Below are 17,428 nucleotides of genomic sequence, written 5' to 3'. Positions count from 1 at the left end.
TCCTTTTCTTGTTTTTTTTTTTGGCGAGGGTAGGGGGGCACTGTGCCACATGGCTTGTGGGATCTCAGTTCCCCGAAAAGGGATTGAACCCAGGCCACGGAAGTGAAAGCGCCGAATCCTAACTACTAGACCACCAAGGAACTCCCCTTTTCTTGTGTTTTCTATCCACCAAGCTGCCAAAGCTTAATCTTTCACTTTTTCCCACCCCACTACGCATCAAATCTGATTAATCTACCTCTAAAATAACCCTGAATTTGTCCTCTTTTCTTTATTCTCAATACCATTTTGTTAGTTTAGGCTTAACTGGATACTTTGCCTTCACTTTCTTCTTTCATTCTATTCTAGTCTACTAGTATAAAGCTCCAGAAACTATCTTTCATTCCTTTTAAAAAAATATAGTTGTTGTTGTCTGGCTATAAAAATAATTAGATATCTTTCTAAACACAGGCTTTACCATATTATTATTATTTTTTTAACATCTTTATTGGAGTATAATTGCTTTACAATGGTGTGTTAGTTTCTGCTTTACAACAGAGTGAATCAGTTATACATATACATATGTTCCCATATCTCTTCCCTCTTGCGTCTCCCTCCCTCCCACCCTCCCTATTCCACCCCTCTAGGTGGTCACAAACCACCTAGCTGATCTCCCTGTGCCATGCGGCTGCTTCCCACTAGCTATCCACCCTACATTTGGCAGTGTATATATGTCCATGCCACTCTCTCACTTTGTCACAGCTTACCCTTCCCCCTCCCCATATCCTCAAGTCCATGCTTTAGTAGGTTTGTGTCTTTATTCCCGTCCTACCCCTAGGCTCTTCATGACATTTATTTTCTTAGATTCCATATATATGTGTTAGCATACGGTATTTGTTTTTCTCCTTCTGATTTACTTCACTCTGTATGACAGATTCCAGGTCTATCCACCTCACTACAAATAACTCAATTTCGTTTCTTTTGGTGGCTTATATTCCATTGTATATATGTGCCACATCTTCTTTATCCATTCATCTGTCGATGGACACTTAGGTTGCTTCCATATCCTGGCTATTGTAAACAGAGCTGCAGTGAACATTTTGGTACATGACTCTTTGTTTTGTTTTGTTTTGTTTTGTTTTGTTTTGCGGTACGCGGGCCTCTCACTGTTGTGGCCTCTCCCGTTGCGGAGCACAGGCTCCGGACGCTCAGGCTCAGCGGCCATGGCTCACGGGCCCAGCCGCTCCGTGGCATGTGGGATCCTCCCAGACCGGGGCACAAACCCATGTCCCCCGCATAGGCAGGCGGACTCCCAACCACTGCGCCACCAGGGAAGCCCCCTATTTTTAGTTTTTTAAGGAACCTCCATACTGTTCTCCATAGTGGCTGTATCAATTTACATTCCCACCAACAGTGCAAGAGTGTTACCTTTTCTCCACACCCTCTCCAGCATTTACTGTTTCTAGATTTTTTGATGATGGCCATTCTGACCGGTATGAGATGATATCTCATTGTAGTTTTGATTTGCATTTCTCTAATGATTAATGATGTTGAGCATTCTTTCATGTGTTTGTTGACAATCTGTATATCTTCTTTGGAGAAATGTCTATTTAGGTCTTCTGCCCATTTTTGGATTGGGTTGTTTGTTTATTTGTTATTGAGCTGCATGAGCTGCTTGTAAATTTTGGCAATTAATCCTTTGTCAGTTGCTTCATTTGCAAATATTTTCTCCCATTCTGAGGGTTGTCTTTTGGTCTTGTTTATGGTTTCCTTTGCTGTGCAAAAGCTTTTAAGTTTCATTAGGTCCCATTTGTTTATTTTTGTTTTTATTTCCATTCCTCTAGGAGGTGGGTCAAAAAGGATCTTGCTGTGATTTATGTTATAGAGTGTTCTGCCTATGTTTTCCTCTAAGAGTTTGAAAGTGTCTGGCCTTACATTTAGGTCTTTAATCCATTTTGAGTTTATTTTTGTGTATGGTGTTAGGGAGTGTTCTAATTTCATATTTTACATGTACCTGTCCAGTTTTCCCAGCACCACTTATTGAAGAGGATGTCTTTTCTCCACTGTATATTCTTTTTTGGGTTTTATTTTTGGGGGGGGGGGTTTGCACTACACGGGCCTCTCACTGCTGTGGCCTCTCCTGCTGCGGAGCACAGGCTCCGGATGCGCAGGCCCAGCGGCCATGGCTCACGGGCCCAGCTGCTCCACAGCATGTGGGATCTTCCCGGACCGGGGCACAAACCTGCATCCCCTGCATCGGCAGGCAGACTCTCAACCACTGCGCCACCAGGGAAGCCCTCCACTGTATATTCTTGCCTCCTTTATCAAAAATAAGGTGACCATATGTTCATGGGTTTATCTCTGGGCTTTCTATCCTGTTCTATTGATCTATCTTTCTGTTTTTGTGCCAGTACCATACTGTCTTGATTACTGTAGCTTTGTAGTATAGTCTCAAGTCAGGGAGCCTGATTCCACTAGCTCCATTTTTCGTTCTCAAGATTGCTTTGGCTATTCGGGGTCTTTTGTGTTTCCATACAAATTGTGAAATTTTTTGTTCTAGTTCTGTAAAAAATGCCAGTGGTAGTGTGATAGGGATTGCATTGAATCTATAGATTACTTTGGGTAGTAGAGTCATTTTCACAATGTTGATTCTTCCAATCCAAGAACATGGTATATCTCTTCATCTATTTGTATAATCTTTAATTTCTTTCATCAGTGTCTTATAATTTTCTGCATACAGGTCTTTTGTCTCCTTAGGTAGGTTTATTCCTAGATATTTTATTTTTTGTTGCAGTGGTAAATGGGAGTGTTTTCTTAATTTCACTTTCAGATTTTTCATCCTTAGGGGAGAGGAATGCCAGAGATTTCTGTGCATTAATTTTGTATCCTGCTACTTTACCAAATTCATTGATTAGCTCTAGTAGTTTTCTGGTAGCATCTTTAGGATTCTCTATGTATAGTATCATGTCATCTGCAAACAGCGACAGTTTTACTTCTTCTTTTCTGATTTGGATTCCTTTTATTTCTTTTTCTTCTCTGATTGCTGTGGCTAGAACTTCCAAAACTTTTGAATAAGAGTGGTGAGAGTGGGCAACCTTGTCTTGTTCCTGATCTTAGTGGAAATGGTTTCAGTTTTTCACCATTGAGGATGATGTTGGCTGTGGGTTTGTCATATATGGCCTTTTATTATGTTGAGGAAAGTTCCCTCTATGCCTACTTTCTGCAGGGTTTTTATCATAAATGGGTGTTGAATTTTGTCGAAAGCTTTCTCTGCATCTATTGAGATGATCATATGGTTTTTCTCCTTCAATTTGTTAATATGGTGTATCACGTTGATTCATTTGCGTGTATTGAAGAATCCTTGCATTCCTGGAATAAACCCCACTTGATCATGGTGTATGATCCTTTTAATGTGCTGTTGGATTCTGTTTGCTAGTATTTTGTTGAGGATTTTTGCATCTATGTTCATCAGTGATATTGGCCTGTAGTTTTCTTTCTTTGTGTTTACCATATTATTGACCTTAGGAAAAATCTGTGTTGGCTTTCCATTGTTGACAGCAGGGGATATTAGTTCCCTGACTAGGGATCAAACCCATGCCCCCTGCCTTGGAAGCGCAGAGTCTTAACCACTGGACCACTAGGGAAGTCCTGAGGATCATTTTAAAACAACCAACTTGAAAAAGAAAAAAAAAATTTTTATGTGTTACTGTACTTAAATTTAGACAGTAATGTCTCAGAGGAGATATGAACGTTTTTTGGAGAGTTGCTTACCTTAATTTCCCCATATCGAAAAGGATTTTGTACATCTCGGGCCAAAACAGTGCTATTCCCCCTGACCTGACCAGCTGTCGTCACCACTCCTTTAGTGGTTACCATGGCCACTGTTTCATTAGAAGAGGTCCAGGTGAAATTGCCACTACCACCCTCTACCTATGAAAAAAATACACCCTTATATTTAATTAATATAGGAAGAAAATTGGAATTTAACTGAAGATGTAAAATCTGGTGAAATAAAGTTTAGGAAATAATAAAACTATACAATAAATTATTTCTGGAACATTAAGAAACTGTGATGCTATATTAAAGTAACTAAATGGGGAAGGGTAATACTAAAGGGGGATTATGTAATGGCAGTATCACAAAATGTCAAAAAAGAGCACAGGGGAGCTTGACAAAACTTTATAAAACTCACAAGGAAAGGATATATGGAAGAGAAGGAAAGTACACCAAGTATTCTTAGGATGACAGTATTCAAGAGCATGATTTGGTTGTCACCCAAAACTGAGTTATACTGCTAGGATTAGGGGGAAATAAGATTTAACATTAACCTTCAATAAATTAAGCTATCAGAGAAACTGACATTTCTTTGTGAATTCTCATTATAAGACATCATACCTGTACTTTATAACGATATAACATTCCCATGGGATGATGAGGAAATGCCAGAAAGTTGGGTGTAAGCCTGATGGGAAAATAAATCTTCACTTCTTGCTGATGTATAATTGGAAATTTTATAGGCTGAATATCTTTATTCTATAAGAGCAGGAAAAAAGGAGCAAAACAGATTTTATAAGGACTGTTCTTATGGTCCACATTCACATATAAAGCATCAGCAAAATGGTGTGTTAATAAATTACTCAACCAGTTTCTATCAATAAAAGAAAGAAAGAAACGTTCCTGTTCATTAGTGAAGCATAGCTACTACAGTTCAATAATAATGAAAGGGAATTTGATAGACCTAAAAGAAGTATCACAATCATGGAAAGCAGTTTAAATTTCCTGAAATAAGAGTTTTATCAACATAGAAAGGGCAATCATAGTTTCAGAAAGAAAGATCCTTGGACATCTATCAGTTAAGTATATAAATTGTAAAGGCAAAGGAATATTACAGGCTATTCAGAAGAAAATAAAGAGAACATTTAAAGATGCTGGGGTAAGATATTCCCATCCTGCTTAAAAACAAGAGCAGGGTTTAGGGGGGTACCCATACAGGTAAAATAGAGTCCTCACACTCAACTATGTTGGCCTTTTTTCTTTGAAGGAAAACTCTACCTACCTATCTATCTATCTATCTATCTATCTATCTATCTATCTATTTTTTAAAGAAGCCCTGAAATATTTAGCAACTGTGTCACATCTGCAGTAATGGCTCTGATTTTCTCTTCACTCTCTTAAGATGGCTAGCTGGATGTTCTTTCAGTTTAAAAGAACATCACTGGGGCTTCCCTGGTGGCGCAGTGGTTGAGAGTCCGCCTGCCGATGCAGGGGACACGGGTTCGTGCCCCGGTCCGGGAAGATCCCACATGCCGCGGAAAGGCTGGGCCCATGAGCCATGGCTGCTGAGCCTGCGCGTCTGGAGCCTGTACTCCGCAGCGGGAGAGGCCACAACAGTGAGAGGCCCGCGTACGGCAAAAAAACCAAAAGAGGTAATAAAAACTTTAAACGTCTGACTTCCCTGGTGGCACAGTGCTTAGGAATCCGCTTGCCAATGCAGGAGACACGGGTTTGATCCCTGATCCAGGAAGATCCCACATGCCATGGAGCAACTAAGCCCATGCGCCACAACTACTGAGCCTGAGCTCTAGAACCCATGAGCCACAACTACTGAGCCCACATGCCACAACTACTGAAGCTCGTGCGCCTAGAGCCCGTGCTCTGCAACAAGAGAAGCCACGATGATGAGAAGCCCAAGCACTGCAAGGAAGAATAGCCCCTGCTCACCGCAACTAGAGAAAGCCCGTGCACAGCAACGAAGACCCAACACAGCCAAAAATAAAACAAACAAATTAATTAATTAATGAAATAAAAAATAAATTGCATTATGATTGCAGAACAAGGAAATATTGTAATAAGGGCTTCTTTTAGGGTAGTCATAAAATCTTTTAGATTTTTTAGGTGGATCTTGAGTTGGGAATTCAAAGCCCTGAACTAACCATTTTCTTTCCCAAAGTTACCCAGCACACTGAGAAACAACAATCAATAAACCCTATTATATCCCAGACTTTCACTAACATGTTTTATGGCAGCAACTACCTGGTTACCAAAAGCTTTGCCTTCTACATGCACTTAAATATAGTGTCTACAGGTGCTAATTTAAGTAGCTGTTTTGCTATTGCATACCATGAACTATCAATGCTCACTTCTTAATCACAAGAAACAGGATCAGTAATGCCTTTAAATCTAATAATAGAGAACCCAGAATCAACTTGGAGATGCGAGTCTCCAAGATGGCCTCCACTGATCCCCACCCCCTGGTATTCACATCCTTGTGTAGTTCCCTCTACATTGTGTCAGGAATGGTTTGAATGACCAATAGAATGTGGTAGAAGTGCTTATATTAAAAAGAAGAAAGATATAAAACCGGTGATCCACTGTAAGATTCTTCCACAATAAGAAACTTAAAAAAGAAATGCATTTTAAATCCAAAGTAAGGAAAAGAAATAGAATAACAAAGGTAAAGGCATAAATCAATGAAAGAGAAAGTAGATAAAGAACTGGAAAAAAGTCAATGAAACCAAAAGCTTGTTCTTTGTAAAAAGCAATAAAATTGATAAATGTCTAGCTGGATTCATGAAGAAAACAAGAGAAACACGAATAACCAATATCTGGAATGAAAGAGACAACATTGCTACAGATCCTACAGACATAAAAATTAATAAGGCAATATTTTGAACAACTTTATGTGATTAATTCAACAATTAGATTAACCAGACATTCCTTCAGAGACACAACCTACCAAATTTCACTCAAGAAGAAATAACCTGTATAGTTGTATATAAATTTTAAAAATTGAATTCATAGTTTTAAACCTTCCCGTACACCAATCATTAGAGGAATGTAAATTAAAATCACAGTGATATACCACTTCATACCCATTAGAATGGCTATTATCAAAAATAGAAAATAGCAAGTGTTGGTAAGAATGTGGAGAAATCACAACCCTTGTGCATTGCTGCTGGAATGTAAAATGACAGCCACTGTGGAAAACAGTATGACAATTCCTCAAAAAGTCAAACATAGAATTGCCATATGATCCAGCAATTCCAGTTCTGGGTATATACCCCAAAGATTTGAAAGCAAGGATTTGACAAAATATTCGTATACCCATGTTCATAGCAGCATTATTCACAATAGACAAAAGGTGGAAACAACCCAAGTGTCTATCAATGGATAAATAATAAACAAAATGCAGTATATGCATTTAATAGAATATTATTTAGCCTTAAAAAGGAATGAAATTCTGACATGCTACATCATGGATGAACCCTAATGACATGCTAAGTGAAACAAGCCAAACACAAAAAAGACAAATATTGTATGAGTCCACCTTTTTTTTTTTTTTTTTTGGCAGTGCTGTGTGGCTTGCGGGATCTTAGTTCCCTGACTAGGGATTGAGTCCACACCCTCAGCAGTGAAGGCGCAGAGTCCTAACCACTGGACTGCCAGGGAATTCCCTGTACGATTCCACTTATATGAGGTAACTAGATTAGTCAAATTCATAGAGAAAGAAAATAGAATGGTGGTTACCAGGGAATGGGGATGGGGTGTTCGGGGGGTGTTATTGTTTAAGGGGTAGAGAGAATCAGTCTGGAAAGATTATAAAGGTCTGGAGAGAGATGGTGGTAATGGTTGCACAACATGAATATACTTAATGCCACTGAACTGTACACCTAAAAATGGTTAAAATGGTAAATTTTATGTTATGTATATTTTATCACTATAATAATAAAAGACTTTCCATAAAAAATTCCAAGCTCAAATAGTTTCATTGTGAATTCTACCAAATATTTATGGAAGAAATAACACTAATTCTACAAAACTCTTCCAGAAAGTAGAAAAGAATACTTCCCAACCCATTTTATAAAGCCAATATTGTCCTAACACCCAAACCTGACAAATACATTACAATAAAAAACAGAAGGAAAAAAAAAGCTATAGGCCTTGAAAAACATATACGCAAAAGTCATTAACAGAATTTTAGCAAATTAAATCCTGTAATGTATAAGAGGATAACAAATCATAAGCAAGTGAGGTTTATCCTGAGAATGCAAGATTGGCTTAATATTAGAGAATCAATCAATGTAATTAATTCACCATATTTAAAAGACTAGAAAAGAAAAACTATATTGATCACCTCAATAGAGGCAGAAGAGCACTGACAAAATTCAGCACCAATTCGTGATGAAAATTCTCAATAAACTAGGAATAGAAAGGGACTTCTTCAACCTAAGGATGAGCATCTACACAAAATCTATAGTCAACATCATACTCAGTGGTGAAAGGGTGAATGCTTTCCACTTAAGGTCAGGAATAAGGCAAACATGTCTACTCTTAACAGTTCTATCCAGTATTGTAGTAGAGGTCCTAGCCAGTGCAGTGAGGCAAGAAAAAGAACTAAAAGGCGTATTTATTGGAATGAAAAGGGTTAACTGTCTTTATTCACATATAACATAACTGTATATATAGGAATTCCTAAGGAATCTACAAAAAATTACTAGAATAAGTGAATTCAGCAAGCTTTCAAGATTCAAGGTAACATACAAAAAACCACTGTATTTCTATATACTAGCATGATCAAGTAAAAGGAGAAAATTTAAAAATACATATATAGCTTAAAAACATAAAACAGGGACAAATTTAATAAAATATCTTCAAGACCTGTATGATGAAAACTATAAGACATTGCTGAAAGAAAATTTTAAAGTCCTAAATAAGTTGAAAAAATATCACGTTCATAAATCCTAATAAAAAATACCAGCAGGTGGGAGATGTCTGCAAAAGTGTCAAAGTAGGGAACTCCAAGAACCTGTCCCCCCATAGAAATGCAAAAAAAAAAAAAAAGTCAGAATTAACTTTGGAAAATACTCAAAAATACTCAAAGGTTTACAGCAACCAAATGTAAGCCAAATCAAGAAAAAGGTGACTTTTTATTCATATATATAATTTTTAATTTTTATTTATTTATTTATTTTTGGCTGAGTTGGGTCTCTGTTGCTGCACATGGGCTTTCTCTAGTTGCAGGGAGCAGGGGCTACTCTTCACTGCAGTGCACGGGCTTCTCATTGCGGTGGCTTCTCTTGTTGTAGAGCACGGGCTCTAGGTGTGTGGGCTTCAGTAGTTGTGGCACATGGGCTCAGTACCTGTGGCTCACGGGCTCCAGAGCTCAGGCTCAGTAGCTGTGGCACATGGGCTTAGTTGCTCTGCGGCACGTGGGATCTTCCCGGACCAGGGCTCAAACCCATGTCCCTTGCATTAGCAGGCAGATTCTTAACCACTGCACCACCAGGGAAGCCCCAAGAAAAAGGTGACTTAAGGCATTAAAGAAATTATTTGTCAAACCACTAACTGCCTACAAGCTAAAGGAATTGAGATTTTATACTACAGATGACAACACAATCTTCAACAAATAGTTTAGAAAACTCACTAAACATACAAGAAACTACAACCCACATCAAGCAATAACAACACACCCAGAGGAAAGGGAAGAATGTGATTTCCAAAGTTACCACATTATACAGTTGACCTTTAAACAATGTGGGGTTTAGGAGTGCCAACCCTCTGTGCAGTCAAAATCCATGTATAACTTTACAGTCAGCCCTCCATATCCATGGTACCATATTTGCAGACCACCACGGATTATGTTGTATTGTAGTATGTATTAAAAGTGAAAAAATGTATAAGTGGAACTGTGCAATTCAAACCTATGTTGTTCAAGGGTCCACTGTAATATCAAAATGTTAGCTTTTCAACAACAAAAAAATTATAAGGTATGCAAAGAAACAAGAAAATATGGTCCATTCATAGAAAAAAAGAAATTAACACAATTGGTCTCTGAGGAAACACAGATATTGGACTTACTAAACAAAGATTTTAAATTGAAGAGCTAAAGGAAACAATGGACATCACTCCAGAAGAATGATGTTTCACCAAGTAGAGAATATCGATGAAGAGATAGAAATTATAAAAAAGGAATCAAACAGATATTCTGAAGCTAAAAGTACAATAACTGAAATGAAAACTTCACTAGAAGACCTTCACAGCAGATTTGAGCTGGCAGAAGAAAGAATCAGCAAACTTGAAGAGAGGTCCATTGAAGTTATTCAGAGTAGCAAAAAGAAAAAATAATGAAGAAAAATAACCAAGCCTTAAAGACCAGTGGAGCACATCAAGTAAATCAATATATACAAAACAGGAGTCCCAGAAGTAGGGAAAGAAAGGCACAGAAAGAATATTTGAAGAAATAATGATGAAAATGTCTCAAATTTGGGCTTCCCTGGTGGCGCAGTGGTTGAGAGTCTGCCTGCTAATGCAGGGGACACGGGTTCGAGCCCTGGTCTGGGAAGATCCCACATGCCACGGAGCAACTAGGCCCGTGAGCCACAACTACTGAGCCTGTGCATCTGGAGCCTGTGCTCTGCAACAAGAGAGGCCGTGACAGTGAGAGGCCCGCACACCACGATGAAGAGTGGCCCCCGCTTGCCACAACTAGAGAAAGCCCTTGCATAGAAACGAAGACCCAACTCAGCCAAAAATAAAAAATAAATAAATTAAAAGAAGGCTCAACATTAAAAAAAAAAAGTCTCAAATTTGATAAAAGACATGAACCTACAAAAATCAATTAAACACAAAAGAAGTCAGTAATAGAAGAAATTAATTACCAAAAAAAGTCACATAGAAACAAATACCAAAATAGCAGAAGTCTTTCCTTATCAGTAACTATTTTAAATGTAAATAAATTAAACTCTCCAATTAAAAGGCAGAGGTTGACAGAATGGATAAAGAAGAACATGATCCAATTATATGCTATCTATAAGAGATTCATGTTAGATTCATGAATGAAAGTGAAAGAAGGGAAAAATATATTCCATGCAAATAATTACCAAAAGAGAGTTGGGGGAGCAGTCTATATTAATGTCAAACAAAATAGATTTTAAAAAATTGTTACAAGAGACAAAGGTCATTACAAATTGATAAAAGGGTCAATTCATCAAGATGATATAACAATTATAAACATATACCTACCTAACAAAAGAGCCCCCCCACAAAATGAAGCAAAAATGCACAAAACTGAAGGGAGAAACAGACAGTTTTACAATAGTTGAATTTTAATACCTCAGTTTCAATAATGGATAGAACAACCAGAACAAAAGATCAATATGGAAATGGAGGACTTGACCAACACTATACACCAACTAGACCTAGCAGACATATACAGAATAGTCCACCCCAAAACAACAAAATGCTCATTCTTCTCAAGTGCACGTGGAACGTTCTCCAGGATAGGCCATATGTTAAGCCACAAAACAAGTCTCAATAAATTTAAAAACACTGAAATCATATGAAGTATCTTCTTCAACCAAAATGGACTAAAACTAGAATTCACATGGGGAAAACTAGACAATTCACAAATATGTGGAAATTAAACAACCCTCTAAACAACCAGTGGGTCAAAGAAGAAATCATAAGGAACATTAGGAAATTCTGAGATGAAGGAAAACAAAAATACAACATGCCAAAACTTACAGGATGCAGTGAAAGCAATGCTCAGAGGAAAACTTATAGTTGTAAACATGTGTATTAAAAAAGAAGACAGAGTTCCCTGGAGGTCCAGTAGTTAGGACTTGGTGCTTTCACTGCCGTGGCCCGGGTTCAATCCCTGGTTGGGGAACTAAGATACTGTAAACTGGGCACAGTGTGACCAAAAAAAGAAGAAAAATCTCAAATCAATAATCTGACTGTATAGCTAAAGGAACTAGAAAAGGAAGAGCAAACTAAACATAAAACTAGCAGAAGGAAGGACATAATAAAGATTTTTTTTAGAGCAGTGATTTAAAAAACTGAGAGTAGAAAATCAGTACACAAAATCAAAAAAAACAAAATTTGGTTCTTCAAAACGATCAACAAAATTGAGTTTAGCTAGAGTGACTAAGAAAAAAATAGAGAGAATACTCAAATTACTAAAATCAGAAATGAAAGTGGGGACATTACTACCAACTTTACAGAAATAAAAAGGATTCTAAGAGAATACTATGAACAATTGTCCACCAACAAATTAGACAACCTAGATCAAATGGACAAATTCCTAGAAGCACATCAATTAAAAAAACTGACCCAGGGCTTCCCTGGTGGCACAGTGGTTGAGAGTCCGCCTGCCGATGCAGGGGACATGGGTTTGTGCCCCGGTCCGGGAAGATCCCACATGCCGCGGAGCGGCTAGGCTCGTGAGTCGTGGCCACTGAGCCTGCGCGTCCGGAGCCTGTGCTCCGCAGCGGGAGAGGGCACAGCAGTGAGAGGCCCGCGTACCAAAAAAAACAAACAAAAAAAAAAAACAAAAAAAACTGACCCAGTAGAAGTAGAAAATTTGACCAGACCTATAGCAAGCAAAGAGATTGAATCGGTAATCAAAAATTTTCCAGCAAAGAAAAGCCCAGACCTAGATGGCTTCGGTTGTAAATTTTCTTTTTTCTTTCTTTCTTTTTTTTTTTTTTGCGGTACACGGGCCTCTCACTGTTGTGGCTTCTCCCGTTGTGGAGCACAGGCTCCGGATGCGCAGGCTCAGTGGCCATGGCTCACTGTCCTAGCCGCTCCGCGGCATGTGGGATCTTCCCGCACCGGGGCACGAACCCGTGTCCCCTGCATCGGCAGGAGGTTTCTCAACCACTACGCCACCAGGGAAGCCCCGGTTGTAAATTTTCACAAACATTTAAAGAAGAATTAACACCAATGCTTCTCAAACCTTTAAAAAAAAGAAAAACGAAGAACAAGATGATGCAGAAAAAAAGAAAAAGGAGGGAACTCTTCCTAACTCATTCTAAGAGGCCAGCATTTGCCCTGATACCAAAATCAAAGACATCACAAAAAAAGAAAACTACAGACCAGTATACTTTAAGAATATAAATACAAAACTCCTGAAGAAAACAATGGCAAACCAAATCCAGCAGCATGTTAATAGGATTGTACACCATGACCAAGTGGGATTTTTCCCAGGAATTCAAAAGCAGTATGATATATAAACGTCAGTCAATGTAATATACCAACTAGTAGGATGAAAGAAAAAAATATGCTTAAAGACATTTGAGAAAAATCCAACGCCCTTTCACAGTAAAAACACTCAACAACCAGGAGTGGAAAAGAACTTCTTCGATATGATAAAGGCCACATATGAAAACTCCACAGCTAACGTCATACTCAATGGTGAAAGAATGACAGTTTTTGCCCTAAGATCAAGAACAAGACAAGGATGCCCACTATTGCCACTTTTATTCAATATTGTACTATAAGTTCTAGCCAGAGAAATTAGGCAGGAATATGAAATAAAAGGTATCAAAATGGGAAAGGGAGGAGCAAAATCATCACTATTTGCAGGTGATATGATCTTATATATGAAAGATCCTATAGAATCCAGGAAAAATACTAGAGCTAATAAACTAATTCAGCAAAGTTGCAGCATAGCAGATCAACACATAAATATCAGTTGTACTTCTATACATTAGCAATAAACAAACTAGAAAGGTAAATTAAGAAAAAAATTCATTACAATATCATCAAAAAAGAATAAACTACTTAGGAATAAATTCAACCAAGGAGGCGCAGGACTTGTACACTGAAGACTACAAAATATTGCTTAAATAAATTAAAGACAATCTGAATAAATGGAAAGACATCCCATGTTCACGTATTGGAAGACCTAATATTGTTAAGATTGCAACACTCTCAAAAGTGATCTACAGGGCTTCCCTGGTGGCACAGTGGTTGAGAATCCACCTGCCAATGCAGGGGACACGGGTTTGATCCCTGGTCCGGGAAGATCCCACATGCCGCAGGGCAACTAAGCCTGTGCGCCACAACTACTGAGCCTGTGCTCTAGAGCCCAAGAGCCACAACTACTGAGCCTATGTGCCACAAGTACTGAAGCCCGCGTGCCTAGAGCCTGTGCTGTGCAACAAGAGAAGCCACCGCAATGAGAAGCTCACGCACCTCAGCGAAGAGTAGCCCCCGCTCACCACAACTAGAGAGAAAAGCCCACGTGCAAAAACGAAGACCCAACACAGCCAAAAATAAATAAATAAATAAATAAAGGAGTATGGGTGAGCTCAGATTTTAAAACATAACATTTTTTAAAAGCAGGATTGGTGGGATTGAAGAATAATTGCAGAATAGAGTCAAACTGCCAGAAATACCGTAACAATGGATTTTAAAAATCACTGTGTATTAAATATTGTTAAAAAACCGGATATATTTTAATACTGAATATAGATCTATACCTGACCATAACTAATCCAAACACCATTCATTCATTTAACAAATACTTATTTGTATCAACTGTATGTTTAGTCACTCAGATGTTAGGGCAACAGCTGTGAATACAGTAGGCATAATCTTTGCCCTCAAAGTTTATAATCTGATGAAAGAAGCAAATAATAACAATAAACTACGATGAATATTTTGATCTGAGAAGTTCAGGGAGCTCTAAGAACATATGAAAGGTGAAAACATGCCTGAGGAACCAACGTTAAGCTAGCCCTGTGCATTGAGTAGGGAGAAAGGGTTGTAGACAAAAGGAATTATATTTGTTTATAAAAAATGAAAATAAAATAGAGGCAAAAAGAGACATTTTTTAGAAACTGAAAGTTCAGTATGGCTGAAACATAAGAGAGGAAGCGTGACAAGACCTGAGGTTGGAGAAGTTGTCAGGGGCCAATCATATAGAGTCACAAACTCAAACGCCTACAGGTATCAGGTAGATATTATAAACAGGTTTATTAAGCTGAATATAAAATAACAGGGAATGGCAGGAAACACAGCAGGCTGAAAAGTATAGTCTAAATGTTGTAGCCACTATCTCTTCCAGCTAATCACTGTCAGATTTTCATATAATCTAGAGAATCAGAAATCTTGGATTTTATTTGAAATTTCCCAATTAAAAAGAAACTTACACACCTAAATAAAAAACAAGATTACAAACCAAGATAGTCTGCAGGCCACCAGATTGTGATCTCTGTCATAGAGGGTCCTATAAAACTACACTAAGAAGTTTAAACTTTACCGTAAAATCAATGGGAAGCCACCAAAGGAATTTAAATAGTAAATACATAATAATTTTTGCAGTTTTTGGAATATCATTCTAGCCACGGACAATATTGGAGGTCGGAATATCAGTTTAGAAGCTACTCTGAAAGTCTAGGTGAAAGACAGCAATGTCTTCTTCACCTAGTAAGAAATGGGTTTGAGAGACATTTAGAAGAACTGACATGGCATTCAATAATGTACTGAATGTAGAAGGTGAAGGAGAAGGCAGAGTCAAGGGTGACTCTTGGGATTTTGTCTTAAACAGCTGGGCAAAAGGATCACTGGAGAAAAAGTAGGTTTGGGAGAGGGAAACAAATTTGACAGACAGTTAAAAATCAGATACTTACACATTTTAGACGCATTAGAAACATTCATTCCTTATCCCTTTACCTTGTAACTCCATTTCTGTTATTATACCATAAGAAAATTAACCAAAAGGAGTAAGAATTATACAAAGATACACAGTTATGCCACTTACAAAGTAAAAAAACTGTTAAAAATGCAAAAGTTCAAAGTTGGTGGCATGGTTGAACAATTGGCATATTAACCCTTTGGATTTTTAGAATAGAAAGTACTCCTATGTGGACCTGATGACACAAGGAAACATGCATATGAAATAATTTTTTTTTTTTTTTTTTTTTTTTTTTGCGGTACGCGGGCCTCTCTCACTGTTGTGGCCTCTCGTGGAGCACAGGCTCCGGACGTGCAGGCTCAGCGGCCATGGCTCACGGGCCCAGCCGCTCCGTGGCATGTGGGATCTTCCCGGACCGGGGCACAAACCCGTGTCCCCTGCATCGGCAGGTGGACTCTCAACCACTGCGCCACCACGGAAGCCCTGAAATAATTTTTAAAGGACCTTCAAATGACATACATACACAATGACCACAAATGCAGATATATGCATTAACAGAAATTGGAACAGAAAATTTGTAGAGGTATAAACTACTAAGTGTACTGTTTATTAGTTTATTTTGTGAAAGATAAAGGTGGGATATGCCATATATGTGCTTGCAAATCAACAAGTCAGGCAAGTCTGGTCAGTGTTCTCAGGATTCAAAGACCATCCTTTTAATTCCTACCTGGTAAATGATGGAAGTCAGGGATGCATTTATCATGACCACACCATGTTTCAGGGCTTTCACTACATTGTAAGATCCATTCACAGTAGTCAGCTGCTCTTCAAAATACTCTCTTGGGAATTGGTACATAATCCTGAGATTCTGAAAATCAGCCCAAAATCAACACAAACCTGAAGACAGCTTTTTCCCTAAAGCCATCTTAATCCCAAAGCATTAAAAAAAAAAGTGTGGCTATGCATTCTGGGGCTTAAAGAAACAAAAACAAAATCTTTGCTCTCCCTCACCAAATTCTAAGTTGGAAAGATGTCATTTTAAAATGGTACTAGTTTTTGAAAGATCCATTAATGGCAAGTAATCAAAAATAGGAAGAGTCGAAGCTTATATAAATTTTAGTGTAATCTGTGCTATTCCATAAATTGACAGTTCTCAGGGGAAAAAAAATGGACACTGGAGAGTGACTACAACACTTCACATTTAATGGTCACACTATTACTCTCACCACTATAAAACTCTGGTGACCATCTCTGAAATGAAGTTGTAAAATGAGGATTCCCTCCAAAGTGTTATCATTGGTGTCAACTTCATCTCTCTTCTATAATTCTAACCAGATTATATCTTTTACTTCTGGTTTAGCATTACTCAAGGATAGAACTATTTAATAATAATAATAATAAAGTAGTAACTTTCATTTTCAAAGGTAAAATCTGGAAGCAAAAGAAAAAAAGTCTTCCTAGCCAAAAAGATTGCCCACTCAAGGAGTTATCCTTAAAGGGGCTAGAAAAATACAAAAGAGAGACTCACATCTGAAATATAGACTTTTGTGCTGCTTTTATCAAATACTTCTACTGTAATAACATACACCTGCCCCACCTCTAGACTCCAACGGTCTCCAGGTTGGACTGTGAAACCTGTACACAAATCAAGAAACAAAAGTATTAGAAGAGGCCAACATTTTTCTACAATGAATTTAAAAATACAAACTTTAAAAAGCCATTTAAAGAGCAAACCTCAATAATAGGTGGAGATGGTTTCCAAAGTAGATCCTTTAGTTGCCTCTATAAAATTGTATAATAATTTGGGGTTCCAAAGATCCTGGCTTAACTTAGCTCATCTCAGGTATAAAGGCAACACTCTCACTTATATCTGTATACAAATGCCACTCCACCCCCAAACCAACAATTTTGCTCATTTCTGATATGTCAGGCAAGATTTCAGCTGATTTCAGTCAGATTCATTGTTTCAAATGGCTTAAGGACATTAGGTTTCTTTTTTCCTTGTATAAAGTCTCTTTTTCTAACCCAACG

General features: G+C 38.0%; 1 protein-coding gene across 1 annotated transcript in view; it reads right to left on the bottom strand.

Moving 5' to 3' along the window:
• NUP210L (nucleoporin 210 like) overlaps nucleotides 1–17,428 on the bottom strand; it is a gene marked incomplete at its 3' end in the record, with an annotated part of 78,059 nt that overhangs the window by 50,844 nt on the left and 9,787 nt on the right. Inside the window, exons 7-10 of the mRNA XM_082834566.1 lie at nucleotides 16,926–17,032; nucleotides 16,125–16,265; nucleotides 4,372–4,509; nucleotides 3,748–3,906 (exon numbers count right to left, since the gene is read on the bottom strand). Of these exons, the coding sequence (XP_082690692.1) occupies nucleotides 3,748–3,906; nucleotides 4,372–4,509; nucleotides 16,125–16,265; nucleotides 16,926–17,032 (545 nt within the window). The remainder of the gene's footprint in view (nucleotides 1–3,747; nucleotides 3,907–4,371; nucleotides 4,510–16,124; nucleotides 16,266–16,925; nucleotides 17,033–17,428) is intronic.

This window comes from Leucopleurus acutus (assembly GCF_964270905.1).
Source record: "Leucopleurus acutus genome assembly, chromosome: 2".
NCBI classification, from domain to species: domain Eukaryota; kingdom Metazoa; phylum Chordata; class Mammalia; order Artiodactyla; family Delphinidae; genus Leucopleurus; species Leucopleurus acutus.
Note: the sequence above shows the minus strand (reverse complement) of the source record. Positions and strands in the feature narration are given on the sequence as shown.